At 34.7% G+C, this 27735-nt stretch overlaps 4 protein-coding genes across 5 annotated transcripts; all 4 read left to right on the top strand.

Annotated features, from left to right (window-relative positions):
- The first annotated feature begins 5226 nt into the window (after positions 1 to 5226).
- Positions 5227 to 9611, top strand: LOC140776744 (THO complex subunit 7A-like). 2 transcript variants are annotated; one of them, XM_073120584.1, is made up of 3 exons: positions 5227 to 5428; positions 8242 to 8884; positions 9090 to 9611. In XM_073120584.1, the coding sequence occupies exons 2-3, from the start codon at positions 8291 to 8293 to the stop codon at positions 9222 to 9224; spliced, it is 729 nt and encodes a 242-aa protein (XP_072976685.1). In that variant the 5' UTR covers positions 5227 to 5428; positions 8242 to 8290; the 3' UTR covers positions 9225 to 9611. The 2 variants fall into 2 exon arrangements, with proteins under 2 accessions (XP_072976685.1, XP_072976675.1); XM_073120574.1 differs by having other exon boundaries at positions 8291 to 8884.
- An 876-nt stretch (positions 9612 to 10487) lies between these two features.
- LOC140774794 (B3 domain-containing protein Os04g0386900-like) lies at positions 10488 to 14281 on the top strand. Its single transcript, XM_073117922.1, has 4 exons — positions 10488 to 10626; positions 12830 to 12925; positions 13139 to 13314; positions 13709 to 14281. Exons 3-4 carry the CDS (start codon positions 13207 to 13209, stop codon positions 14000 to 14002), a joined length of 402 nt encoding a protein of 133 aa, XP_072974023.1. The 5' UTR covers positions 10488 to 10626; positions 12830 to 12925; positions 13139 to 13206; the 3' UTR covers positions 14003 to 14281.
- A 568-nt stretch (positions 14282 to 14849) lies between these two features.
- On the top strand, positions 14850 to 18776 carry LOC140771819 (uncharacterized). The gene is made up of 2 exons (XM_073113575.1): positions 14850 to 15102; positions 17915 to 18776. The coding sequence occupies exons 1-2, from the start codon at positions 14972 to 14974 to the stop codon at positions 18372 to 18374; spliced, it is 591 nt and encodes a 196-aa protein (XP_072969676.1). The 5' UTR covers positions 14850 to 14971; the 3' UTR covers positions 18375 to 18776.
- A 5970-nt stretch (positions 18777 to 24746) lies between these two features.
- On the top strand, positions 24747 to 26499 carry LOC140772349 (transcription factor MYB93-like). Its single transcript, XM_073114381.1, has 3 exons — positions 24747 to 25251; positions 25350 to 26021; positions 26116 to 26499. The coding sequence occupies exons 1-3, from the start codon at positions 24986 to 24988 to the stop codon at positions 26141 to 26143; spliced, it is 966 nt and encodes a 321-aa protein (XP_072970482.1). The 5' UTR covers positions 24747 to 24985; the 3' UTR covers positions 26144 to 26499.
- Positions 26500 to 27735: the final 1236 nt, after the last annotated feature.

Raw genomic sequence — 27735 nt, forward strand, 5'->3', positions numbered from 1 at the left:
TCAAGAAGATTTTTTTTTATTTTTTTATATTTAGGTTTCCTATGATTTTAACTTACTCTTGTGGTGTGGTCCAATCTAGATTGCAATCATTAATTAGCTATTAACAGAGATGTAAAAGCTTAGAAAGTCTTTAATTATTCACAGAGAAATATTGTTTGATTTGAGATGGTAACAATGGAAGAAAAGATGGCTCTATGAGATTCTTTCTCAAGGGAAGTAAGATAGACTGAGTGAATGAATTGCTTAAGTTTAAAGTGCAGCTGGATATATATATATATATATATATATATTGTTTTGGTGGAAAAGTCTATAGGCATTGATTTTATTCATTTGTTTTGTTCATTAAAAATGATATGATATATAAATTGAAAGGATAAATATGATGATGATTTTTTAACACAAACCTCGCACTCGGATATAATAGTAAGATAACACAACTTGAATACCAAACCCAAATGCACAAACAAAATACAACAATAAATATGGTCTAACTACATAGAGTAAACTATAATTTGACAATAAATATTAAAAGTCCAAAACATAGATTTGTAGCAACTCTAACAAGGGATAGATTAGATAATATAAAACCATTCATCGAAAATGTGAGAATATCAATAAAGCATTCTTAAGGAGTTTAACAAACAAGAGATTCGCAGAGGGCTAGTCTCTAAGGGTGTAATTGGATCCAAATTATTCAATATTAAATTGGCTTAGAATCTGACTAGCGGATATATGGATCTTAATTTTCTAATATATATAATAAATGAGTCGTACTCGATATAAGTAGTTTAGGATCAAACTAGATATAGGTTTGGATCAAGAGTGAATGTCCATCATAGCTCTGATGGATATATAGTTAACACTTAAATTATGTCAATAAAAGCCTTGGATTACTTGAATTCCCATATTATATATAACACGAATAATCTCAAATTTCTCAAAAAAATACAATCGTCATTAAGTAGATGTAATAGTAGTACAAAGAGAATTTCACCCTAACAAGGAACACTAGTTTATTAAACGGTTTACATAAATAACACAAGTAACCCATTTAGTAAATCTGTAATAACTAATTACTTAAGGGAGTTCAATTAATTAGGGTTACATGTGTTACACAGATTAATGGGTTAAGATTTAAAATAGAAACACAAAACCCGTTCAATGATCAGGTTGGATTGACCGATCCATTTAAGATGTAATTCAAATTGAATCTGAATGTTTTAGATTAATCGTGTTTTGTTAGGGATTATCACCTTCTTCGAGGAATGCTCCGGTGGTCGTCGACCGAGTCAGCGGTCTCTAAGCACACATAATCTCTCCGGGACATAGAATTAGACATTTTTGGAAAACCAAAATTAGGGGGCCCACTTAAGAGAAGAAAAAAAAAAGGGACTAATGGAGAGAAGTGGTGCACCCCCTTGGCAAATGGATGTACAGTCCCATGATGCTAACGAGTCATGAGTAGTTGCGCCGATATTCGTGCAGATCTGATCATACGTTTCATGGCTTGGTTCCTGTACTTTATTCCAAAGAATCCTAAAAAAGGGTGGGACCACTCTCCACAAGGGCAATTTGGTCATTTCAACTTGGGGTTGGGGTTGGGGGGTTTTTGGGTCATGTCTCGTTGCTTTGTACTTTTGGACAAATTGGATCTCTACTTGGGCTCGTCTAGGAATATTATAGAACCAAATTTGAATTCAAACTTGAAAATTATATTTTATGGATAAATGGGTTGGAGAAAACCATAATATTTGTAAAATAGTTATGAGGTGGGATAAGAACAATAAATGAGATACCGCTAATTATTAATCATACTTATAGCAAGTGTGAGCCCCCGTATTAAAAAGGCTAACTAATCAGCTGTCCTATTATATTCTCTATAAATATATGTGCACCGACGAGAAAACAAAAGATGATTTCTGAATATAACATTCATAGATTAAAGATGTTATGAGTGCCCCAAAGGGGTTGGGGAATTGCTTGCACTACTGATTGCGACTATAACTTCACTGGAGTCACTTTCGAGGATGACTTTCCTATACTGATGAGAGACCACTGAGAAGAGATTCTCTTTTTTTTTAAGAGCTAGGGTTTCTGTCCGTCTCTTGAGGAGAAGAGGTAGAGATAGGCCTGATATTAATGAAGAGAGATAGGCATGATATTAATGAAGAGAGGTTTGTCGTTGGACCTACTATCGAAATCAATATCAATTGAGCCAACGGTCATCAAAATTAATCTTGATCTAATCTAAAATCTTTTATTTACACATATGCCCCTCCAAAAATTAGTAATTACATGTATATCCCTCAAATCATTTGGTTTTTGCATATATATATATATAAATTTTTTTTTCTTTTTTTTACATAAATACTCCTCAAATGTGATTAACAATAATACATCATTAAGTTGACTATAAAATAAAAATAAAAATATGTTTATTCATACATTCTTTTTTAATAAAATTGTATATAACAAACACCCTGCTTTATAACGTAATTATGGTTTACACCATATATTTTCACTATTTGCAAATCGAGTCATTTGATCTTACGAATATATGCAGAAAACATTCTGGATTAGATTTGAATTGACACCGTCAGAATATTCTATTAAGTAGATATATTTTATTCTTAAAATAATTAAAATGCCCTTATATTTAAAATAACTAAAATACCCTTAGTATGACTTGGTTGAGAGTATTTTCATAAATTCTTTAGTTTAGTTAACTTAACTTAGAGATTTTGTTAAATTTAACTAACTAATCTACCGGTAGAGCATTTTTTGCATATATTCGCTAAATAATAGAGCTCGATTTATAAATAGTAAAAATATAGGGTATAAACCATAATTTCATTAAAAGACAGGATATTATACACAAATTTTCCTTCTTTTTAAGTAAAGGTATTTGTGCCTTTTCATGTGTTGAATTACTACTAAGCTTTTAATTTAGAGTCTAAAAAATAACATCAACCCTTGTTTTATTTTAAAAAAAGAAGAAGTATTTGTGTGTTATTGATTGATGGATTCTTTTCTACTTGGCTCAAATTGGATGCCATTAACCATTAAATTGGTGAGTGAAAGAGCATAACATAATTTACCTCATACTATGATAAGTACCACCAAATTAAATAAGAAAATGAAAATAAATAACATATGAGAATTGCCAAATAAATGCCAAAGCAAAGGGAAACAATGAACATCCCAAGATTTTAATTATACTTTGCAAACAAAATCTAAATGTATCTTCCCAAATTTCAGTCTCATCATTAGATTCTTGGGCATGAACTGAAAATGCCCACATCAAATCCAGCAAGAATAGGGTTCTTGTCAAAGTAAAAGATAGAAACTGGAAAATTTTGACCATCCTATCATTTCACCAATGGATCAAAGGAGGAGTTAGATGCATGGAGACTAGACTGGTTAAATTAGTCAGCTAAGAAAAGTTTGAGAGATATTTGAGGTGATTTGGATCTCCTTTAATTATCCTTTAATTATATGCTCCTCTTGGGAGACATGATCAGCTATATCTGATTGATATTCTTCATATCTGGAAAAGGAAACTCTCAAAGGGAGGCAAAGCTAAGTAGTGGGAGATCAAGAGATATTATGTTCACCCTTTTCATGAGGACCCTTTATTTTGGTGTTGCAGTTGGTGGAAGAGAATAATAACCACTTTAGGGTTAGGTTCTCATGCTTCTTTGTTCTCATTCATTCCCAGGTCTAGCTTCACTATTTCATGTAATTGTATGAATAGCAAGTGTTCTAAAAAAGTAGAGGTGATACTAAACTCATGATGCACTTAGAGTCTTGCGCTCTCGGTAGGGGGTTGAGTCCTATTTCGAATTGATTTGGGCACACCGTTAAATATGCGCTAGTGCATCAATAGTGTTAATCATATAGCCATGATCATATTTACTTCAGTCTCGTGAGCCCTTTGTATCTGATATCAAGCACGATCACTATTGCTAAATTTGCCGATCATTAAGCAAGTTAGGATATCACCTTATTCTCCAATGTCTATGCTTATAAACACTATGCTCTCGTTCACTTCGGGCCCATTTAATCTGAGTTTAGGGAAGGTCTTTGAACTAGTTTAGGGACCCTTAACCTGGTTCAGTAACTAAATATATTTTTATCTTTTTTATACCTAACCAAGTTCACTCGTAAAAAAATAAAGACTAAGAAATGAGACAACTAATTAAGTTCGGGGCTTAGTCTTAAACCAAACAAACTCGAATTTAAGAATAACTTATTTCTTATTTTGGAATACAATCTCTTATTCTAGAATAACAATTAAACATCATAATAACTCTATTATAGAATACAAACATTATTCGTCAAAATTACATCTTATACTATGCGCTAACCTAATCACTAGTTTATCCTTAATATCTATCATATCAACCTACTTTATATTAAATCAAAAAGTATTTATGATAATTCTATAAAAGTCAAAACACAAATTTTCTATTTTTTTCCTTCTTTTTACATCACGTCAAAGATAATTAAATTCTTATTTCAGAATACAAGTGAACATAGAATAACTATTTTTAAAATAAAGACCTCATTTTGAAAATAATAAAGATGAATACTTATTCTAAGAATAATCTTAAACAAGGCATTTAGAAATATTCTACAAATAAAACAACGTGGCAACTAATCGACTCTCGATAGTTTATCAATATACATAAATATTCCACATATGCACGGTTTGCAAAATATTTGTGGGTAAGATTTTATTCACCCTACAATAGGAAACTACTATTCCTTTAATTTGTTGAACAATTGAGAATACAATTCCTTTCTATTCCTTCTAAATGATTTTTAGATCTAGATGATTAATTATATTTGCTATTTGTATCGTAATGATAACCCGACCTGCTATTCGATCTGATTCGGAGCGGATTCGAATTAAAAACTCCTATTCGACTTGAATATAGATTTGAATTCAATTAAAATTTTTTTAAAAAAAAACATAGGATACTGATTTCGATACGTTAGGTTTCTTTTAAACAATCTGGATATGGATATGGGTTGAGTATAAATTTCCGGATAATGATATGAATACGAGTACGGTTATGGATACGGGTACGGGTACAAATGTTGAATATCCATTTAACTATATAATTTTTCAAATAATATACTTATATTACATATCCTATCCGTTAAAAGCCTAAATCCGACCCGTTATTAACTAAACCCAATCCACTACCCAGCTACCCTATCTCGAGTCATCGTCGAAACCAGTTAAATCCCAAGATCACCGCCCTACCTTTACCGTCTCCAACTCCTCCGCCGTCATCTCCTCTCCGCCGTCAGCAAGCTCCGCCGTGTCAGCAAGCTCCGCCGTGTCAGCAAGCTCCGATTCCTCCCTCGTCGAGCTTCGCCGCTGCCGCCAAGCTTCGCAGCCATCGCATTCACCAACCTTGTAAGTAGATCTTTCTATCAAGATATAAAATTAATTGTTCAGTTTGTCTATAGTTAATATGTGATATATGACAAATCAGTTAAGGTTCTTCTTGTCGGTGATCAGAGAACTCTTTAATTTCTACCTTGCTTTTTAAGATTGTTCAGTTTGTCTAAAGATTCAGATGCTAATTTTAGGGCATGGCTGCCTTGTCTATGTTTTAAGGAACAATCCTCTTTCCGAGATTATAGATATTGCTTAATATGCATTCGTTCTGCACCATTCTGAAGTGAAAATTGATGCCTAAACTGATGGAAGTTGGTTAGTTATATTATTGCTACCTGTTACTGCTCATTTCTGATGTCCATAAGTTCGCTTTACCTAGTTTATCCTGTGCTAGTCTTTTTTGCTTTTCTAGTGCTACTTCAATAATGTTGGTACTAATGTTGTTCCATTTCTCATCTCTTCTTTTTATGACTAGTTTACTACAATGTACTTGAACGAAGATGACTGTTTGGACAGTTGGATGTTTTTGTTCCTTTCTAACTTTGGGATGATGATATCTTTTTGAACTTGTGTTAATTTAATTTGTTGAAGTTCATGCGAACTTGTGCCTAGACTTTGTATTTGAACTTGTGTTAATTAATTTTGTTGAAGGTAATGTGAACTTTTTTTTTTTGTAGACTTTGTGTTTGAATTTGTGTTAATTTAATTTTCTTGAAGTTATTGTGAATGAAGTAATTGTATGTTGAAGTCAATTAAAGTTCGTGAAGTTAGAACGGAGAATTAGAATATGTTTGTAACAAAATATAATTCTAAATTTCTAATCTCTCCTCTAATCACTCTCTAATTCTATATTTATTTCTCTACTCTCTATTTTAATGCTGTAGAACTGAGACGAAGAGAGAGTGCTCTCTCTCTCTACTCTCTCTCTTCCTCTCTTCATCACTGTAGAGAAGGAGAGGGGTAGTTAGAGAGTGGGAGAGAGAGAGAAAAAAAATGAAAAAAGCCAGCTGCTATAGAGAGACCAAGAGGGAGTTAGAGAGCGGGAGCAAGAGAGAAAAAACTATCGTAGCAGCTGCTGAGAAAGATGATGTAGCTAGAGAGTGAGAGAAAAGAGAGAAAATTTAGAGAAAAACTGAAGAACAACAAAATACCCATTGTCACTGTTGTAGAGAGACTAAGAGGGAGTTAGCTAGTGGGAGAGAGAGAGACAGAGAGAGAGAGGAGACATAAAAAAAAAAAGAAAACTACTATAGCATCTTATGACGCCCCATCAAAATTTTGGTTGAAATGAAGTGCCATGGCAGTTCAAGGGCCTAAGCAGTTGAATAATAAAGTTGGGTACGAGTGACATTACGGTAATTAGGTAAGATTTGGACTTATCCATTGCTGGACAAGTCTTGAGCTTATCCATAACCCGATTGATAAGGATGACAATAATTTAATCTTATTTGCTTGTATGCCCATCTAAAGTTAGTATGTCCGTGCATATGCCTCTAAACACGAATTTTGCATGTATACCCTTTAAAACCTTGTTTTTTGTATCAATACCTCTTCAACTTATCTAACAGTTAAAATTTGAACAATTTAAATATAAAAAGATAAAAATATCTTTATTCTAGTATTCACATATTTCTCTTAGTTAAAGGTTTTTTTCATTAAAATTGTTTAGACTTAATTTGAAAAGTAAAGTGTATCTATGCAAACAACATATATTTTGAAGAGTAGACATGCAAATATCAATTTTTAGAGGGGCATACAAACAAATAAGGGATTTTTAAGGGTACTTGTTTATTAAATTATTTAGTTTCGTATCATAAACGTGTCTGTGTCATTTTCTTTTTCAAGATTTGCAGTGTCGCCTAGTCCATATTATATGTGACCCATATTTGTGTCCATGCTTTAGAGAAATATCATTTTTAGCCAAGAATATTACTTATTTTGTTATGAAGAAAGCATGTAGACCCATGGGAACTCTACATAATAGTTTTGGATATCCATTATCCATCCTAGAAATTGAATCACTCTTTTAATATTGAGATCTTGAACTCCAACTCATTAGATTCAATTGGTGACAAATTCCTTCCTTTTTTTTTCTTCTTGTTCTTAAACATTTTTCTGACTTCCACGGATTTGCAGTTTCAATATTCTTTTGGAGGAGTAAATTTATTTTGGAGCAATGATGGTCGTGCCATCATCTGCACGGCATGCCCTTGCATGCCAGTGGCACGCATTTAACATAATTTTAATTAAAAATTTAGGATATTTAGAGATATTTTTAGATCTTTGGCATGCAAATCTTTGGCTTTTAGTTTAAATATGTATGTTAAAATCTATATCATAGTGTTTTATCTTTAGATTATTTTAAAAAATGATCTATTTTATAGTCAAATACATATATTATTCAACACATAATATGATTGAATATATTCATTAAAATTAATATTAATGATTGAACACAACATAATATAATTGAATACTTTATAATACAATTGAACATATAATAACATTTAACGTATAATATTAAAGTTGATTGATGATGATTAATAGAATTAAGAAAAAGTTAAAAAAAATGGGCTCTACATATTATATCATATTTGTTAAGAAAATGACGAAAGTTGATTTGATAATGATTGATGAAAATAGGAAAAAAATGGCTCCACATCGGCACACACCCATGCCAAGTGCCATGCCACCACTGGCACTACCTCGCCGTTTCATAATATTCAGCACTGATTGGCATTTGATCATGTTTTTGGAGAAGATTTTTATTTAAAATTTTTTAAGTATCATAAGTTCTCCTGACAGCTTTATATTTTTCTCTTTTCTAGCCATCAGTTTCAAGTGTATGGTCACTAATCAAAATTTTTGAGCAATCAGATGTCAACTAAAGGAAGAAAAATTGCTGGGGGCGGTCAAGAAATGGCAGCACATTATGCTTTTAGTCCTCTTGAAGATGATGCAATAATTAAGCACAGACTTCTGACTCGAACTACCACCACTAGAGGTGAACCACCATTAAAGAAGCTTCACAAGAAGTTTATGGCATTCTCACTTGAGATTGAAAAGGATGCAGATAATGTCAGTGATTGTGAGAGATTCTACAAGTCCTTTCTACAAGAGATAACCACTTTTGAGCTTCCTCTTCTTAAAAGCAAAGCGGTTGTTGATGCAAACCTTAGAGAGAAGGAAAGTTTCAATGAGCTGCAAGAAGAAATCCAACGTCAAATCTTGCAAGCTCAGGTTGATATTGAGGGCCTGAAAAAGCAACTTGAGGAGAGCAAGATTGACAGGCAGCACAAGGAGGAGTGTGAGGCAATCAGGAAATTGATTGCTTTGCAGCCCCCACGGTCAGCAACTCAGAAACTTATTTCAGATCTTGAGAAGGAAATTGCCTCCTTGGAGGCTGAGCATGCTGCATGTGTGAGGACCTTAGATCTCAGGAAAAAACAGTTTTCTCTTCTTCTGCATGTGGTGAGTCGATGTTACTGTTATTAATTTCAAATGCTTCTCTTCTCTGGCTCTGATAGTTGAAAAAGTCATCATGTAATAACTCTCACTTGTGTTGATCTTTCTTGTTATGTGACTTGTCCAACTCAGACGAGATTTTTTTGTCGTGACTAATACAAAAAAAGAAAAGAAAAATTAGGGACTTATTTTCCAATTTTGATTTGTACAGGTTGAAGAGTTGCAAAACACTATTGAGGACGAGCAGAAGAGCTCCGCAGAAGAGATGAGAGCTACCATGGAGGAGCAGAAAATTAGCATCGAAGAAGGCAGCGGTGGTGGTTCAGAAGCCATGGCTGTAGACTGATTTATTTTCTGCAACCTTTCTGCATCTTCATTACCATGTGATTGGTTTTAGAGACTCCAATTCTGTGACTCCAGCTTTTGCAGTTTGTGGAGTGCCAAGGGAAAGTAATACTGATCTCATACACTACTGTAATTGATCGAGGATGTAATGTAATATAAACGCCACTGCGCCGGGCCTATCTGAAATTTTCGCATCAAATGCTGCCCTTATCTTGCTCTTCAAGCTCTGTTGTACTATGAAAGCTTTGTATCTCTCCATTATTTGGACTGTCAATATGTGTATCACAGTCAAAATTTCTGTCACTAGTTGTAATATCAGAGAATGCTAGCATATGATCCATTGGATCGTTGCTATGAAGACCAATAGGAAGCAGTGGTCATGGCCTCAGTTATATGAGTAGCTGCACAGGAAGTGATACTAAGTAGAGATGATAAGTGGATTATATGTAAGGAGCTAAGCTAATTATAATAGATAGCAATGGTGCAAAAGAATTCTTATGCAAGGTCAACTCAAAGTTAATTTCAAGCTAAAATTAAATAGAGCTTGGCATGATCAAGCACTAATTTACCCGTATCTTTTTATTTTTTGAGAGTTAAATTTGTTTAGCATTATTATATATATATATATTTTACTAACTTCTTCTGATGTTTAAGATGTCCTAATCAACGATGGCCGTGTCATATGCACGGATTGTACTGACCATCGGTTAGCACGGCACTTGCCGGCCGTGCCGTAAGAGAATGAGAGAAAGAGATACTCACCTTTGTCATTGTAGTCGCCGTTGTCGTCGCCATCACTCGCTGCCTGTTGCTTGTTGATCGTCGCCCGTTTCATGTCCTGATCCGGATTCGAACCTACAACTTAAGTTTTTAACCCCCTCTCTCTTTCTCTCTTTGTCTCGATCTCTCCTTTCTCGAGTGCTAGCGCATGAAGCGGGCGGTGATCAGCGATGAGGTCGATGGTGAGCGGCGATGCATTAGGAGGGGTGCCGTGCGGCACCCTCGTGCCACATGCCGGTACCCCACCGGCACAGCCATCCTTGGTCCTAATTTAATTAATAATCACGACCTACTCCTTTCTATTTATTATGTTGTTATTCCTAACATGTAGATTATACTCTTAAGTAACCTTATAATGGACCCTTAGCACTGCTCTTATACTAGAGAACAAGAATTAGAGAAATTAATTTTCTCTCATTCTGCTTTTAGATACTTAAAAGAAGAAAAAAGAAGAAAGGAGTGAAAAAGATAGTTTTCTTCTCCTCCTCGTTTCTCGCGCCCCTTCTCTCCATTTCGAACGGGAGGATTCGAACAATTTGGTTCTCCAAAATCCCGAATCGAAGCAGCATTGGGTTGGAAGACGATCCGGGCGCTGTGCTTCCTCTTCGGTCGCGATCGCAATGGTGAGCTCCCCTTTTTCCTCTGGAAATTAACGCACTATTTTTTCCCGTTTGGTGAGCTTTATGGCATGCTTACCCGGAAATGGGAAGAAGGGTGAGATGTTGTAGGAAAGAAAGGAGAAAGGAAGTACGAATGTTGCATATGAGTTGTTTGATCGTTTGTCTCAGATGGATTATCTTTAGACTCGAGGTTCTTTGTGGGGTTTTAGCATATCAGCACTTAATTGAAATAGCTTTAAATGGGGAAGAAAATCAATGGATGACTAAAGATTAAATTCAGAATTAATTGAAGACGATTTTCCGAAGACAATAATCCGAAAAATTGCTTATGTAATTAATAATCAGACGATTCTCCGACAAAATCAGACGATTCTCCGACGAGCGAGCATCGTCTTATTTACGAGCGAATCAGACGATCTTCCGACATCGCCTTACTAGAGCTAAGAGGCGATGTCGGTTATCAATCTGTTCGGGGATCCTCGCATCAAAATATGACTCGCTTCGGTCGAGTACAATCTCCCTTCGCTCAAACAAAGGGACTCGCTTCGGTCTCGGCCTACCTCGTCCTGCAGAAAGAAAGTGCGTTCTCCCGCCTTTGAAAGAGTCAGATGATTGTCCCCATCAAAGGTGACATCGGGTACCAGAGAAATCTTGACTCGAATCACCATCTTTTCTTTGACTCTTTTTCTTTCTTTATATGGTAAATGATCCCAAAATTAATAGGTTATGTATGGATGATGAGATTCCATTGATACAGAGCCAATTCCAATAGAAATCGTAAGAAATAAAAAGAATTTTATCTGGCCTTCTTATGTATTAATAGAGCAAAACCCCTCATCTTTCTGACATATCTTTTTAGTTTTCGATCTCATTTTTCAAGTATATTTGTAAAAAAAGACCGTCACATATTAGTTCCCAAGAATACTCTCGATTTGTTTCTCTTTTGACTAAATGCCCTTATTTAAAGAAAAGATGAAGGGTATTTAGTAGATAGAGGAAAATATTAAGAATTGACAATAGTCTTGGTGAACGAACTGGAAGTTGCCTTTTGCTAATATGTGAAAAAGATGAGATTTTTCTGGAATAAGATTGAAATAAGTTCGAACAAATTTGTTATCTTGCATTTTAGCTGTCATAAAACTGATATCATGATTGTCGCTGCCTATAATCTTTGATCAACAAGACCAATAAAGTATTATCGCTTCTTATTTGATCACGAAATGAAGAAAAGTATCTAAGTAATTGGAATTTGTGCTGTGGATACCTCAGGGTAAATATTTTGGGGACGATATGATTATGGTAAGTGACATTTGTTGTATGGTTATGTTGGTCATGACTTGATCTACAATCCAATGCTTCTGTGAGATCTTGACTAAGATTTTTGTTCAGGATTATAGATTTTCATAGAAGTAGCTCTTAACTAATGAAGTATGTACAAGTTGATGGTTCAATTTATGCGCCTTCACTGCCTTAGTATGCCTAGATATCCCCTTTGTTATTGTCAATTTGAGAGGTTTCTTGTCAGCTTGTGCAATAGAACTGTCTCTCATCTTATTCCTTTTCTAAGGTGCTTGATCAACAGATGGATTCACTTCTGGTTGTCTAAGTAATTCCTCAAAAATGTTGTTATTATCTTAATTTTGCTCTTAGATTTGGGTATCAGATCCATTCTCTTATGAGTTTTCTAAATTTTACTGAATCTGTATTTAAGAGAAGGGAATGATTCCTTTTCCTTAGGTTCATGGATATTGAAAATTTAGTGTCCTATATTGCGATTGTCAGAGAAGCTATCAGTCCATCAACTCTGTTGAGAACACCTGTCCAGAATAGTACAGGTGCAACATACACACTCACAGAAAAGGATGAAGCAAGTCATATCTATAGGCAATCGAATGCACTTGATTGGCACACAGACATGTATACTGCACGTTCAAACACCGGCAGTGTCTCGTATTATACATGTTGGATTTATCTTCCTAGATCCTAAATGCTGACTTTCTAAAGTGTACATTGATAGTTGTTAACTTATTGGAGTTAGATTGCTAACCAGCTGATTCTGAAACAATGATTGTTGAAATTAGCAAGGACTTGTTGCAGTCAAAGGTTGTCAATTCTGGGCAAGATATTCGCAATTTCTTTTCTAGTTCAAATTATTCTTTTCCTGTGATGTATCTTTCCTCATGCTTGATCTATTCTTTTCAGACAGAGCCTTCTGGCTGTGATTCCAACAATCACCGCGGGGATTTCAGAGTTCCTTCAGCAGAACACAGCTATTCCTCCCAAGAATCAACCAATCGTGCTAGTATGTGCATCCGTATTTTCCCTTAGGATCTTAGTATCAGCATCATAACCAGAATAAAGATTAATAAATGTTAACTCAGGCATCCCCATATACTATTAGATCTAACATATACAGATCTGCTTGATAGTTGAATTTTATAATGTAATGGATTAACTTGAGCGGGAGGGCATAGTCTTTTTAACTTGTATTGATCTATCAAGAGTGATGTTGCAGATCAGTGCACACTACCTGACTGCAGCAAGGGTGGAGAGAATAATAAAGCCAGATATCAGGCCCGCTCAATGGCGCCTGACGCTGACCAAGAAGAAGAAGAAAGTGTTCCACTTTCAGGGAAACCCTACTTCACATCCATTTTGGCAAAATCCCAAGTCCAGGGCCCATACCAAATGGTAGCATCTGAATTCCATGGTCTATAAAGCGTGCCGAGTTTATTTTCGGACTCGTTTTCAAATTATTGTCGCTTTTCTATGTTGTTGTCACAACCTCATTAGATACTACTTTGTCTCGTAGAAGTATATTAATGTCCACTAAAAAGCACCAAAGTGAACTTAAACATAGATTTTTATTTGTCCTAACTAATAAAATATATGTACCAAAGAGCATAAATACTAATGCTCCTGATTAAGACAAAACTAGCAAATGAGAAAACTGGAAAAATGTAAGGTTGCTTGGGATAATCTGCCTAACCTTGCAGCTAGTTAGAATAGACTAATAGACGAACATGTTGATATATACTACCCAGTGGAATGATGTGCTGTCTAATGCCTAGTTTGTCTTCCTTAGGTGATTCCAAGTAGGTTCTACTCATTTCTTCCAACTGAATGTGTTCCCGTCGTCCTTAGTTACCGGAAGAAGAACTGGGAGATGAGATACTACGGAGATCGTTCACTGAGGAGATTTGACAGTGGATGGAGACATTTTGCGGTCGACAACAATCTGCGAATCGGAGATGCCTGCGTTCTTCAACTCATGGACGAAAAGAATTTGAAGTTTGAAGTTCGAATTCTTCGAGGAGACATCCCAGAAGAGTTTGCTGTTAATGGTCAGAGTTCTGATAGTCCCATAGTGATTGAATAAGTTTAGATGCCTCAACTGATATTATGGTAGTATTACAGATATAGGAGCCAGTTCCTTGTTTAATACTCAGTTGGCATCACAGCACATCATTATGTTCCAATTGTACTTGATTACACTTGACAGTACTGTAGGATCATTAATGCTTGTTTAACTCTATAACAGTCATGAAGCATTGTAATTCATACTATCAGCCATATATTCTGGTCTAATTGTTTTGCCTGTACAGCAAATGCAGTTGCCATATGCATTCTTTGTAATATTTAGATGTCTCCTTAAACAAGAATATTTGTTCTAAATGTATACAGAATTTTATTTTTGAGTTTACTTTTTTCCTACTTCTGAACAACAAGTCATGAATTCTAACCTTTTGGATAAATTTTCTTGATTTTTAAAATGTTATATTTCTAATAAAATTTAATTGTATTTTGATCACACCCAGTAAGTAAAACGGGAGAACAAATCAACAAAAGGAAACATACTTTTAAATCCAAACACTAGAATTTTTTTTATTTATTTATTTTTTTTTTTACGAGTTTGAGATAATCCAAATTGGTCAGAAATAATTACTAGATTTATTAGCTTAGATTTACTGTGTGTGATGATGTCTTTTTATATGAACAGTTTCTTTTTGTATTTTAGTTCTCTTTACATTGATTAATTTAAATGTAATAATAGAAATTATGGGCACAAAAAAGAAAAAAGGGTCGGATTAGAATTTACAAATAGTATAGGGTGTTATTTGAAAATTTCTCTAGTTAATTAATAGGTCTATTTGCAGAAAACCCCGGTTCAAACCAAAAATTACAAGATGACTCATGACTCGTAGCAACTAAACCCCTTTCGCAAGCATTCCAAACTTTGACACGTTCTGTTGGGTTGAATCTTCTTCTAGTTTACTCTCTCTTCTCCTCTATAAAATTCGCTGCAAATCGCACGTAGAGAGTGCTTCAAACCTGGATTTCGAGTGAGATGGTGCTGTGGGAGGTTACGGCGATCACCGCCTACTTCTTGGGGTTGAAGCGGACGTATCGGCTCGCTTTGCGGATCCAGCGCCGCTTGATCGGCGCCAATCATCCCAGGATTCGCGAGTTTGTTCACAGGTAATTGGAGCTATTCTTCGTAGTGGTTGTGATGATATGATGGATGGATTGGTAGTTTTATAGGGTTGATGGCGGTTTTCAGAGAAACCCATTCGAGTATTTTTGGTTGGCGATGAGGAAAGGAGTGATCTTTGGTCGATTTGTCGATGGGCGTCTTATATATTCATGTAGAAAAGGATTTGATGGGGTTGGTGAAGCTAGAGAGCGAGTAGGAATCCATAGTATGAGGTTGGAGAGAAGCTTTTGTCGATTGCGTTTATTTAGTTGGCAATTTGTCGTAACCTGGGCATTTGGGAGTTAGGGTCAATTGGTGGAGAGTGGTCTCTTGTGCTGAAAGAAGAGAACTTTAATGATTTACAAAGTAGGAGAACGATGTACTAAGTCAGTCCAGATGTTGTCTACCACCTATTAGTGCAACATATAATTTCATCTCCTGTCATTAGTTGAAGATCTTAATCGCAAAAAACCATGTTGCATGATAAAGATGAACAATAGAAAAAGAGCAAGAAAACAAAAAAGAAAAACTTCGAGATAACTTCTGAAGAGAGGATGGATATCAGAAGTGTGAGTGCATGGAAGCATAATATATGCACAAATATTTCAAGAACAAGCAAAATAACAACCATTTTCCTCCTAACAATAAATTTAAAGGAGACGGCAATATGTTCAGTTTGGTTGGAAGCTTGTTCTTTCAGCTGTATTCTTGATTGTTTGATGGTCTTAGTTACAATGTGGTGCAGTATTTTTATTGGCAATAAGCCAATAATGTTAGCTTCCAGCCGAGTGCTGACAGGCCTCTACCTATTGTTAGTTCTTTGCTCACCTAGAATGTGGATTTATCCGATTGGTCTTGTTGCAAGTATGAGAGGTGGGTGAGTCCACTTCTCTAATGGAGCACGTTGTCTGCATGTAGTTACTGTCAGTCATTTTTTTTCTTTTGTTAACTGTTAATTGTTCCACATCTTTTGAGCTACCAAACGTTATTCTTGTTCTTCCTCTTCTTTCTCATCCAATTGGCTGATCCTCAATATAGTTCACCATCAATCTTCATCCTCATTCTTTCTCTATCTGATTAGCTGATGAATGGCCTTCAACGAGTCACTTTAGAGATGAGCTCCTTCCTGAGGTCCTCCACATCTACCATAGCTCCTTCTACATAGGATTAGGGCTTAAGGTTAAGGGTTTTTCATGTTGTCAGAATTTATTCCAGGAGTAGATGTTAAGTAAAATGAAAGGCTTTTGTTGCCAAATGAGGAATGTTCATAATGAACCAAGGTCATCAAGTTCGTCTCTTTTGAGGTGATTCTACTTGTAATTTCCTAGCTACATGTTTAAAGTTCTAATATGCTTAGTTGGTTTTATCTTTATTTCATTGATAGATGAGCTCTCTTGATTATCTTTTTTTATAATGTAAACAGAATCTGTATATTCTAACTCGACCTGTTATTCGCGTTGTCTTACTCTTCTTCTTTTCTAATTGAAGATTACCTTAGAAGGTTCATAATGCTAGTTTTTGTTTCTTTTTAAGAAAAATGAACATCTAAAGCCCTTACCTATAGAAACTGCTAAGCTATGTGATAGTTTGTACTCAACCTCAAATAATTATTCATTAAAACATTCTCATTGGTATGCATAGTTTTGGATGATATTACTCACTATTCACTTCTTTATTGTACAGTATGAGTATGTATGAGTATGGTTGTTTGTAACTTTGTATGGTAGGTCAAGAGTTGGATTTTTCACCTTTGTTGCTAATAATTTAGAGAGCAAATACATTCTTCTCGTAAAATGTTCACATCATATTGTAGAGTTCTTCTATTAGACATTGTTTCCTTGTCTCTTTTGAATCCTTAATTATGTGTTTGTGCCTTTTAATTTACACACATAAGATTTGGCTATTTGTAAAACTTAGCTCATGGCTCTTTTAATTTTTCTAGGATTTATGTTCCCATGCTTTATGATAATGAGCTTACTATTTGACAATATTATAGGTAATTTTTGTTGTTGAATGTTGATGATGAGTTGCTATACTCTTTTGGATATTTAACTCTTAACTTTACAACTTAAAAGTTCTTATGAAATGATCTTTTGTTTAATACTCATCCAGTTCATTGGTCCTTGATAATTCTGATTGTACTGGTAAAGTTATCTAACATGCTGTGGAAAGTGATGAGCTATCTGAGGATGAACAATTCCAATGTAACAAGGTGGAGAAAGTGTCGCTAAAAATAGGGAAAAGATATATATTATACGGTGATCTTTTAAGAAGTGAGAAATAATCAGGTTCGAGAAAGTGTTATTAAGAGAAGGGGTGTGATAACACGTGTGGAAATCTTTTGAGGAAGTGAAATATAACAGACAGGAACATGGAAAAGGAAATTATTGATAGAGAAGGGGAGAATACACATGTGGAAATTTTTATAGGAAGTGAAATATTATAGACAAAGGAACATGGAAAAGGAAAATATAGGTAGACAGTGTGTAGCAGGCTATCACTATTATATGTTTTTAACTAGGTACTAATGTTATGACCCAGTTTGGAAGATACCTAAAAGATTACTCTGTTTATATTGACAAACAACAGATGCGCATCTGCATATCTGTGGAGGATGGGATATCCGTCAGTTCCTTTTGCCATAGCAGCATTTTCTTCTGTTGTACTATAGGTGGATAATTTCTGTAAAGCTTTCTTAGTTGTATAGATTGAAAGACTTCTAAAACTGAAATTAGAGATGTTAAGCAAGTAATTTTTCCATGTGCTTTATCCAGATATTGCAGAGAGTGATTTCCATCTTTCTCATATTTCTTATAGGCACACCCGAAGTGCATTTGATGTGGCTATCAAAGTTCACAAGCACATTCAACAGAGAGATATAGAAGTTGGTAGGAATCTGGGGAATTGGATTCTTCGCTGGCTTGATCGCATGAAACCATCAGCACAGATTCGCCCCCATCCTGTGAAGGTATCAACAAGCAGCTCGGACAAATTGAAGCATGTTTCAAATACTAGTCAGTCTCTTGGAACAAAGAAATCCAATTCCAAAGTTCTGGATCAGCAATCCAATGGGCGATTAAATTTCACTCCCTTGAATATTCAGCCAAAGTCCTTCCCAACTGTAGCCTTGATGATGCAGCCAGCAAAGCCAGCAGGCACTAATATACAATATCGACACATGGCCTCCTTTCCATCTTATGCCTCTGTTCAAACCAAAAGAATGGACTTGTTAGAAGGCGTTTTCCGTAAGGACATTGCACAATTGCTGCTGCAATGATGAGCGAAAGCTCTTCAACTATGCCTCAAACTGTAGCTCTCCCTGTTGTGAATCTGATTCAGTTCACACTTCATGACAATACTAGGGCAGTGCTGAGGAAATCTATTGAGGTCTGAGTTGGTGCCCAATCATCCAGCCCTTGTGATTCCCAGATAGCTTTTCTTGCCACCAAATGATGACCCATAAATTTCTACGACTGTTAGGCTGCTACCTGGTTTACATCTGAACCAATCGTCACAGAAAGGATGGTTTAATTTACTTCCATCTGGAAGTTCCTGATATTCCCCATGGTAATAAATCTATTAATCTGTATTCATTGCTTTATTGAAATGTTGGCCATCAGCTAATTATAGCAGGAAGAACCCTTAATAAAGCAGTCACTCAATTATAGTGAAAAGTATCATTGGAATTTTCTCTTGTGTGATTTGTGGTTATCTTCTTGGATGCTGTCTAGTGTTCTTGAAACTATCCATTCGTAGATATTGTCTTAAATTAGGTCCTCATTTTGGCACTCTATATGGATATGAACTATAACAAAAGGTTTGCTTTCAGAGGTTGGCTAATGGTATTTGAAACTATCCATTCATTACCTCAAAAGAGGCGCAAGAGTTCCTCAAGTATCGGGGGAGATACATGTGGAGTCCCTATACAAACATTGAGCAAGCTCAGCCGGTGAAAAGAGAAACTAGACATCCGTGCGTAACTTGGTTGGCATTCCTAAGGCAGTGGGTGATAAACACAACCATTAAAAGAGCTTTAAAAGGTGGACAACATTAAGATGCATTGCTTTCCATTGCCAAGGAGTTGGTGCTCGTTGACACAATATATCAGTGAGGCCCTTAGAGTCAACTTCTGTCATAAAATTTGATAGGCGAAACTCTTGAGCTTTTAAGAGCCCTAGTCGTAACCTTTTTGCCTCCGCTTGGAGTCAGTCCACAACCTCGGTGCTAGTAGCACCCCCCAAAATAGAATCCCCTTTCCAATCGCGGATAATAAATCCCAACCTGAGTAGTTGTTGATGCAGATCTAAAAGAGAAGCATCCGAGTTCAGCTTTTACAGGCCCTTCAGAGGGCTTTGACCGTTATTATCTATTTTACAATAAGGTTTATTATGATATTTAGCTGTTATTCTAGAATAACGATTGTATTTCAAAATAATAAAAAAAAGTTATTCCCGAAGTGAAATTGTTTTAAGATTTCATAATTTTACTTTCTTTTGCTCAGAACATCTTATTCATTATTTACAGCAGCAAAATTCCACACCTACAGACATGCATGCATGAGTTGGTATCTAAGAAGGTAGGATTCTGGAAAACCGTAGGTTGGAATATTCTGTGGGTGTATCCTTGAGAACATGCACAACTTGGGACATTTTAATCATGGTGTGTTTTAATGGATATGTAGATGGATTAATGAATACTTTTTTTCGTATCATCTGTACTTCCTGATTCATTCACTCATTCTTGCACGAGCTTATCTGAAAGGAAAAGAAAATAATAATAATAACAAGGTAAATAGCACTTGTGTACTGCATGAATGTAGACCAAAACATATTATAAAATAATATGGGAGGTGTTGATAGTCTTCCCATTCTTAAATGTCATCAAACATTGTAGCACTTTAATATTACTATTTGCTCCTTTTATATATATTTATGTGACCCTTTTTTCCCCACCTTTTCCAATCATTGATGTTTGAGTCATACAATTTGTTAAAAGGATAATATATATATATATATATATAAATATAAAATGGTTTGTTATGCAAACAAGGGACATGAATCAAGCAAAACTAGTTGCAAGAATTGATAGTGTAAGAGATGAGAAAGAAAGATATATATAAATGCATACAATGAAATGATTCAAAGCTACCAAAGAATATGGTCTTGTCCTTGCAAAGAATGGTTGACCTTTCTTTGTTGAGTTACCTAATAATTGATTATTTATCCAAACAGGGAGGAAGAAGAACATGTCTCTCTAATTTGATTGAGCTTGAATTTTTCCAGTTTGAAGAAAGAAATGAAATGAATTTAGATTTTCTTATCCTTTTTTTTTCCCCTCTCGAAAGATTTAAGGTAAAATTTGTTTTATAAATATCTTTCTTTCTTTTAAAATGTGAGATTCGCGTTACTCTTTCGGTAATCTAAAGTTCGCCATTCGATTGCTATGTATTATAATTTTCTTCTAAAGAAAAAAAAATTAATTTGATTGTGGCAACTTGAGTCACTTAACAAAACAATCTTAGTCATCTTGAAATCATAAATCATCATAACGTCATAGTTCTTGCTAAACAAACCACAATTTCACACCTAAACCATATAAAATAGATAAAAATATATATATATATGAAACCTAAACTTGATTACCTCTAAGGAAGGCTAGTTGCATGACTCTAAACTCATAATAAAAACTAATCATAAAAAAATTTCTCATATCTAAGTAGATCTTTTTCAGTTTATCCAAGCTGTCCATAATCACTCTTTGGATTCTCTGAATCAAATTACGTTCATACTCAACAAGCTTAGGTGATACTAGATTTGACTTGATTATTTCAATATTTATTACAAGTTTACTAACCCTGAGACGTAGAAAGAGAGTATGAGTAGGTATTATTTATAAACAATAGAGTATTGTGAATGTTGGACTTTCTAACCTATAAACAATTAATAAGCTAATCATTTTGTCTAAATAACTAACTCTATCTCCAATCATAATAATCATATTACTTAAAACCTAGTACTCTTATTTCTTTGAGACCCAATAAGTGGTAGTATCCCACAATGGCGCCCAAGGTTTTATTAAGTGGTCCCATAAATCCACCAAGGAAAGCTTAGTTCTACTATTGACACAAAGGATTAAAAATATATAGAAACAAATCAAACAGTACAAGTGATCTTATTAAAGGAAATTAATAATAATAATACACGTACAATTGGGATATTAGAATAATCTGGTGGAAATAGAATTGCTTTTCCATCCATATAGAATTTCATATGCATGGTTGAATCCAAATTAATCATAAGAGAAACTCTTCTCTCTTCTTCTTTTCTTTTTTCTTTTTTTTTTTCATGAAGAGGTATATTTAGAGCATGTAATTTATTACATTCCCATTTAGAGATTTAAATTTCTATTGTTGCTATGGAAAGAGTCTTAAATTTACATGAGCAAATCAATGTACATATATCAAAAGGAATTAAACAAGTATATGAGAAGTTAAAACTCCTGAACAATGTTATTTTATTACCTTTAAATAATCAGTTGAAAGTTTTACGTAACTACTGAGGTAAGAGGAGGAATATGAGAAAGATTAATTGACAAGTTTCTGTAGGTAATATTACTATAATGCATGTAAGTAGCAGTGCCACATGCATGCAGGCATGCATGCATATTTAACAACTCAATGTCAAGATTATTTAGACTGTTAATAAGGATTATATAATGACCAAATGTGTGAGTTGTATCTATAGAAAATTATTGCAGTCAATATGAACAACAACTGATTGAGCCAAGCAATTAATTATATATAGTAGTAGAAGCGTTCTTCACTTGTGAAGACGTATGAATACATGAATGAAAACTATTTTAATTCTTTGAATTACGATAGCGACTGTTCATTATAATACTAGTAATTGTCAACCAACAAATGCTAACAATCATATTTGATCTCGTGGAGATTTGATAACAAACATTTTATTCAATTATCTGTAAATTGACTACTCAGTGAATCAGATATCTGCAAAATGCCCATTTCATCAGTTTGTTGCAAATAATTATGAGAAGTTTTCAGCTTCCATTAATACTTTGTCAACATAATGCTTGTTAAAGATCGATGTAACGAAGTCAAACTTCTCTCTCTATGATCAGAATAACAATAGAAGATTACTCAATCATATATATCCAATCTGATGAGGTTTCCTCCCTCTAAAATGAAGGTATATATCTTATATCAAGTTTTATAGATTACTTAAAGAGTTAGTTAGTGTACACATAGATATCTATTCATCATCTCAAGACCTAAGAATTGATCATTGGCATATATCTAATGACGAGTTAAGTTGCTTAATTATATTAATTGTTTACTAATTCAAATGGCTGCACCTGCACCAGTCTTATATTTTGTTAGTTGAGGGGAGCTTAACCAACCACTGATATAACAGTGAAGAAATGAAGTTAGGGATTCTTCCTTCTTCTTAAATAAACAAACAAAAAAAGAAGAAGATAAAATTAGAAAACAAAGTTGTCTAAGTTATCGATGACGGCAGCAGTGATGAGGATGATTAGCTAAACCCTAAGCTAGCAATGGTAGTGGACTGAGAAAGATTCATTCAGTTTAATGGAAATGATACTTTCGGATCTAAATTATTGATTCAGAACCAGTAGAGAGTTTAATTTAGATATATCATCTCTCTTAATTCTTATTTAAAATAATATCCAAAATAACAACTAACTTGAGGTAATTAATACAAAATCTCTTTAGTTTACACTCCTGGGTCCATGAACAGCTAGATTTATATTTCATGCTGATGAACTCTAGTTTCCTGTTTGGTTATTATTGAAGGAGACCTGCAGGAAGTCTCTTCTAGAGGAAGATTTTGTACTTTGTTTTATTATTGTGCAAATACTCAACCCCTATAACTTAGGACTACATGAACTAAAATTAAAATACAAGTTCTAAATGAAAAATAAGACCACATGACCTAGGCTTTTATTAGAGAGAGAAAAGTTAAATTTTTGGGTATGGTAAAAATTAGGTATGGTGTGAAGATGCTACACATCTTCCCCCATAGAACAACCCTTACATATACTTTTCGATTTGGAAATAAATATATTTTAGTTTTTAAAAGTAAATCATGTTAGTTTATAAACTAATAATTTAAGTTTTTAGATCAATTAATTATCTAATATGGTATCAAAGTCAATGTTTAAATATATCAAGAGTAGTGTGAAGGGAGTGCACATCTTATTCATAAGTGGAGCCATGTAATCCTCTCCTCATTCCAAATAAATATATTTTAAAGAAATTTATCGAAAACATCATATCTTTTGCTTTTATTATTATTATTATTATTCACACTCTACCATATGGATATTTATCATTGGACCCTTGCGGTTTGTCTACATACAATAAAAACCTTTTGGGTCGATTTTATCCTACCAACAATTCACACTAGAGAGAACATTATGTTACTTTACTTTCAAAAATAAAAAATAAAAATATTTAAAATACTTCTTATTTTGACTTTAAAATCTAGTTACTTATTTATTTTTACCTTAACCTAAAAGAATGTATTCAATTGTATTACGACAATTTTCCACCTATAGTTATCTTAACTCATCTATTTGATAACTGACCGTTAACAAAACTAACGACATAGTATTTTTATAGCCATTTTAAGTGAAATGCAAGAATCCAATGATGAATATCCATATGATAGTTGTAAACAATAATAAAGGTAAAATATAATGTTTTTGATAAATTTTTTTAATATTTTAGTAATTAAAACTATACAATGCAATAGGAAATCCAAATAATTGAGGACCCTAAGTATATGTTTTCTCCTATTTGATGCATTAGGTTATTAAGGAAAGCCAGCATTTCCATTAGTAAAATTAGGTTTGGTAATCAGCTAATCGAAAAATTAAACTCCAAGTAGTTAGATCACATTTCACAGACCAACAATGTCTATCATATCTTTTTAAGAAGCATCGATCAATATCGATCATGATCAAAGTATTATTGATTTGTTCGCGTGCGGTATACAATATACAAGCATGAGACATCTAACAAACCAACATCAATTTAGTCAATTTACTTATGATGATCTTATCACCATCACCATTACCATTACCCTTGTGCCCACTTGGATGCCCTACTCCCAAACAAGCAAGTGTGAAACACAAGGGAAACAGGTACGTAGTTCCTTCCATGATACATCTTTGTGACATTTTATAATTCCCTGTCCACCACTCATCTCCCACCATGTGGCATTTGCACCACCTAATCCTCCTCCTCCTCCTCGGTTGCGTGTTCATCACCTCCACATTAGAAGAGCATAATCCAACTGTTCATATCAATCATATACGGATTCCATTCTTCATTATAATCCTTTTCCTTTAATTCTTCTTGGTTAAAGTTTAAATGCATGCAGATTAAAAGGGTACGTGGCATAAACTAAGATGGAAGCTCATTGATTAAGAATTCAAAAGACTAAACAGTATTAAGACGTACAGTGGGTAGAAAAATAATGGTTAATAAGAATGGAGTAGTAGTAAAGTAAAACAAAACAAAGGATTAGAAGAGAAAAAGAAGAGGTATGACTATTTATGGTCATATGAAAGCTTTTGCATGCGTCTCCTTCTACACAAAGATCGATTTCTTTATTCGTTTACCTCAAACCCACTTCCAACCCCAACCCCAACCTCACCCCCTCTTGAAAACTCCTATAAATCCACAAACTTGGACACATCCAAATGCCAAAAACAAATCCAAACACCCCACCGTCCTCTTCTTTCCACTGATTACTCCTCATCTCTGATACTGCTACAGGAACCCCACTCAAAAACTCTACAAAGAAAGAAGAAGGAGGAGGAAGAAGGAAGGAGAAGAAGAAGATGGGGAGATCTCCATGCTGTGACGTCGAGATGGGCTTAAAGAAAGGGCCGTGGACGCCGGAGGAGGACAACTTGCTCAAAGACTACATCGAGAAGCACGGGGTGGGGAGCTGGCGGCGGCTGCCGAAGCTCGCCGGACTTAACCGGTGCGGCAAGAGCTGCCGCCTCCGGTGGACGAACTACCTCCGGCCCGACATCAAGAGAGGGGGCTTCTCCGACGAGGAGGAGCAGCTCATCGTCCACCTCCACTCCGTCCTCGGAAACAAGTAATTCCAACTACATCCACTACCCTCCCTCAATTTTATATATACATATATATCTTCTCCAAGTGTTGTAAATAACGTTGTGTGTTTATTAATTGAAGGTGGTCGTCGATCGCCATGCGACTACCGGGGCGAACAGATAACGAGATCAAGAACTACTGGAACACCCACATGAAGAAGAAGCTCCTCCGCGTCGGGATCGATCCGGTGACGCATCGCCCGAGGACCGACGCCGACGTGATAGCGGCAGGGCTTCCCGGGTTACTCGCCGTCGCCAACTTCGGAGGCTTTAACGCTCTCAAACTGCAAGCAGATGCTGCTCACCTGGCTAGATTGCAGTTGGTGCAGACTCTGATTCAACTCATGTTAAATACTAACAACGCTACTTGTAGCACAAATCCAAGTGTCGACTTGGCGACTACTACTACTAGTACCAGTCTCATGGGCCTCTCCAATGACCCTCTTGGAGCACTACTTCAAACTGCAACCTCTTCGTCGCCGGCGATCCTGTCGAGCTTCGCCGCCGATCAACAGCTTAGTAACTACCAACCTTGCCCTCCTCCCGATGTAGGAGGAGAGATGATGGCAAATGGAGTTAGTAGCAATACTTCTTACAATATTCCATCTTCAAACTCTATACCTCCTTTGATTTATAACTCGTGTGAGACGGGGATGAGCTCGCCGTCGTCGTCGTCAACCGCCATGGAGGATTGGCAGGGACTCAATCTTGAGGATCTGAACAGTGATCAGGGATGGAAAGACATGCTTGATCAGTAAGTAGGATAGATATTTTCTCTCTTTCTTCTTCCTTTTTTTTGTTGGATATTAATTAGTAACATAGTTTTTTTATTTTATTTTCCTATACAGATTAATGCAGTGGGCAAAAGGAGCATGAAGGATATAGAAAGTAAGGAAGAATTAAATGGATTGATTTATTACACACTTGTGGTGTACAAAGTTAGATACTTGGTGGTGTAGAGAATGTGTGAGAATTTTTATTTTTATTTTTTCTTTTTTCATCTTATATTTTTCACAGAAAAAAAGAAAAGAAAAGGGTTGTAAAAGAGAAGTATTATAGTTGTGATTAATGTCAAGGTTACTTGTTTGAATAGAATTGACTTGGTGTTCACATCATCCCAAGACAATTAGGGTAGGATTAGGTAAGGTTAAGGAGTTGATAAACGGTATAATGATAGAAAACTTTAGTTAGTTGGAGTTGGGGTGGTTTGATGTGTTGACATTTGATAAAAGTGAACTATTATGGAAATTTCAAAAGATTACCAAGAATCCAAGGTGTTTTCTTTTCTATTTTCTATATATTTTTTTTCATTTCTTGATTTATTTTGAATATAGAAAAGAAAATTTTGATTCCGCGGTGTTAGGGTTTGTGGCGCGGCCCTTTCAGTACGGCGTCAAATGATCGAAGAATCCAAGGTGGACATATGGATACCTAGGTTTATACGTGATGAAAAAAAATACCTTTATTAAAATAGAAAAAGAGAAAGAATTCAAGGTATTTTTTTCTAAAATGTTTTTATGGGGGATATTGAAAGAAAATAAAAATGAAAAAGATTCCAAAGTGTTAGGGTTTGTGAAGTGGTCCTTTTAATACAGCATGAGATGATGGAGAGAGATGGAGAAAGATGAAATTGTCCTTTCTTATTTGAATGATGTGTCATTTTTCCCCCTCATTTGAAACAATATGTCACATTATTGGTTACTGATTAGGTAGAATTATTCCTTAGACTACAAGCCATTGACTATTATTAGCAAACCCCCAGTTTCCATCTCTCCATCTCTCCATCACTTGCTATTGTTTAATTAATGCAATAGGATAATGACTTATTAACATTTTTTTAATTAAAAATGATGTTTGTAGTAAAGTGTTTGTATTTTAAGTCTCTCTCACATTATACATACATAAATATACATATATATATATATATACAAGAATGCAAGTAAAATAAAGAGTTTTTGACTATTTTAAGTGGATATTTTTTTTATATGTCTAATACATTGCGAAACTTAAATTCAAGACTAGGTGTATTTAAAAACCGCTGACATAGTTAACGATTTTCAAATCTAAGTCACTGACTGACTTATATAAAAATTTTCAATCCTATAAAAAATATGTCAAGTCCTGGGAAATTTTTATATAAATCATTTTTCAGTTCAGTAATTTTAAATTATAAGTCGATAGCTTATATAGAAATTTCTCCCTCGTATATATGACAAATTTTTTAAAGGATTTGAAATTTCTATATAAATTGCTGATTAGATTAGTGATTTCTAAACACACCTAATCTCATGTTTAAGTTAGGAGAGCTAGTTTGATAATAAAATAAAAAAACTCAGTAAATAGGGCAATGGAAATAGTTAAAAGTTTCTAGCAAGTCAAACACTAGCAAGATATGTACATTGTTGTAACTGACTGCAAGTTCCATAAGAACATTAAAGACAACAACATACTTGATCTCATGCATCTCC

The sequence above is a fragment of the Typha angustifolia genome, chromosome 2 (assembly GCF_048772165.1).
Source record: "Typha angustifolia cultivar Huaian chromosome 2, ASM4877216v1, whole genome shotgun sequence".
NCBI lineage: Eukaryota > Viridiplantae > Streptophyta > Magnoliopsida > Poales > Typhaceae > Typha > Typha angustifolia.

Excerpts from the sequence above, each read along its gene's own strand:
- LOC140776744 (XM_073120584.1), top strand. The coding sequence starts at position 8,291 with ATGTCAACTAAAGGAAGAAAAATTGCTGGGGGCGGTCAAGAAATGGCA. Across the intron at positions 8,885-9,089 it reads TTTCTCTTCTTCTGCATGTG|GTTGAAGAGTTGCAAAACAC; the intron begins GTGAGTCGATGT and ends TGATTTGTACAG.
- LOC140774794 (XM_073117922.1), top strand. The coding sequence starts at position 13,207 with ATGGCGCCTGACGCTGACCAAGAAGAAGAAGAAAGTGTTCCACTTTCA. Across the intron at positions 13,315-13,708 it reads TCCAGGGCCCATACCAAATG|GTGATTCCAAGTAGGTTCTA; the intron begins GTAGCATCTGAA and ends TGTCTTCCTTAG.
- LOC140771819 (XM_073113575.1), top strand. The coding sequence starts at position 14,972 with ATGGTGCTGTGGGAGGTTACGGCGATCACCGCCTACTTCTTGGGGTTG. Across the intron at positions 15,103-17,914 it reads ATTCGCGAGTTTGTTCACAG|GCACACCCGAAGTGCATTTG; the intron begins GTAATTGGAGCT and ends TATTTCTTATAG.
- LOC140772349 (XM_073114381.1), top strand. The coding sequence starts at position 24,986 with ATGGGGAGATCTCCATGCTGTGACGTCGAGATGGGCTTAAAGAAAGGG. Across the intron at positions 25,252-25,349 it reads CACTCCGTCCTCGGAAACAA|GTGGTCGTCGATCGCCATGC; the intron begins GTAATTCCAACT and ends TATTAATTGAAG. Across the intron at positions 26,022-26,115 it reads TGGAAAGACATGCTTGATCA|ATTAATGCAGTGGGCAAAAG; the intron begins GTAAGTAGGATA and ends TTTCCTATACAG.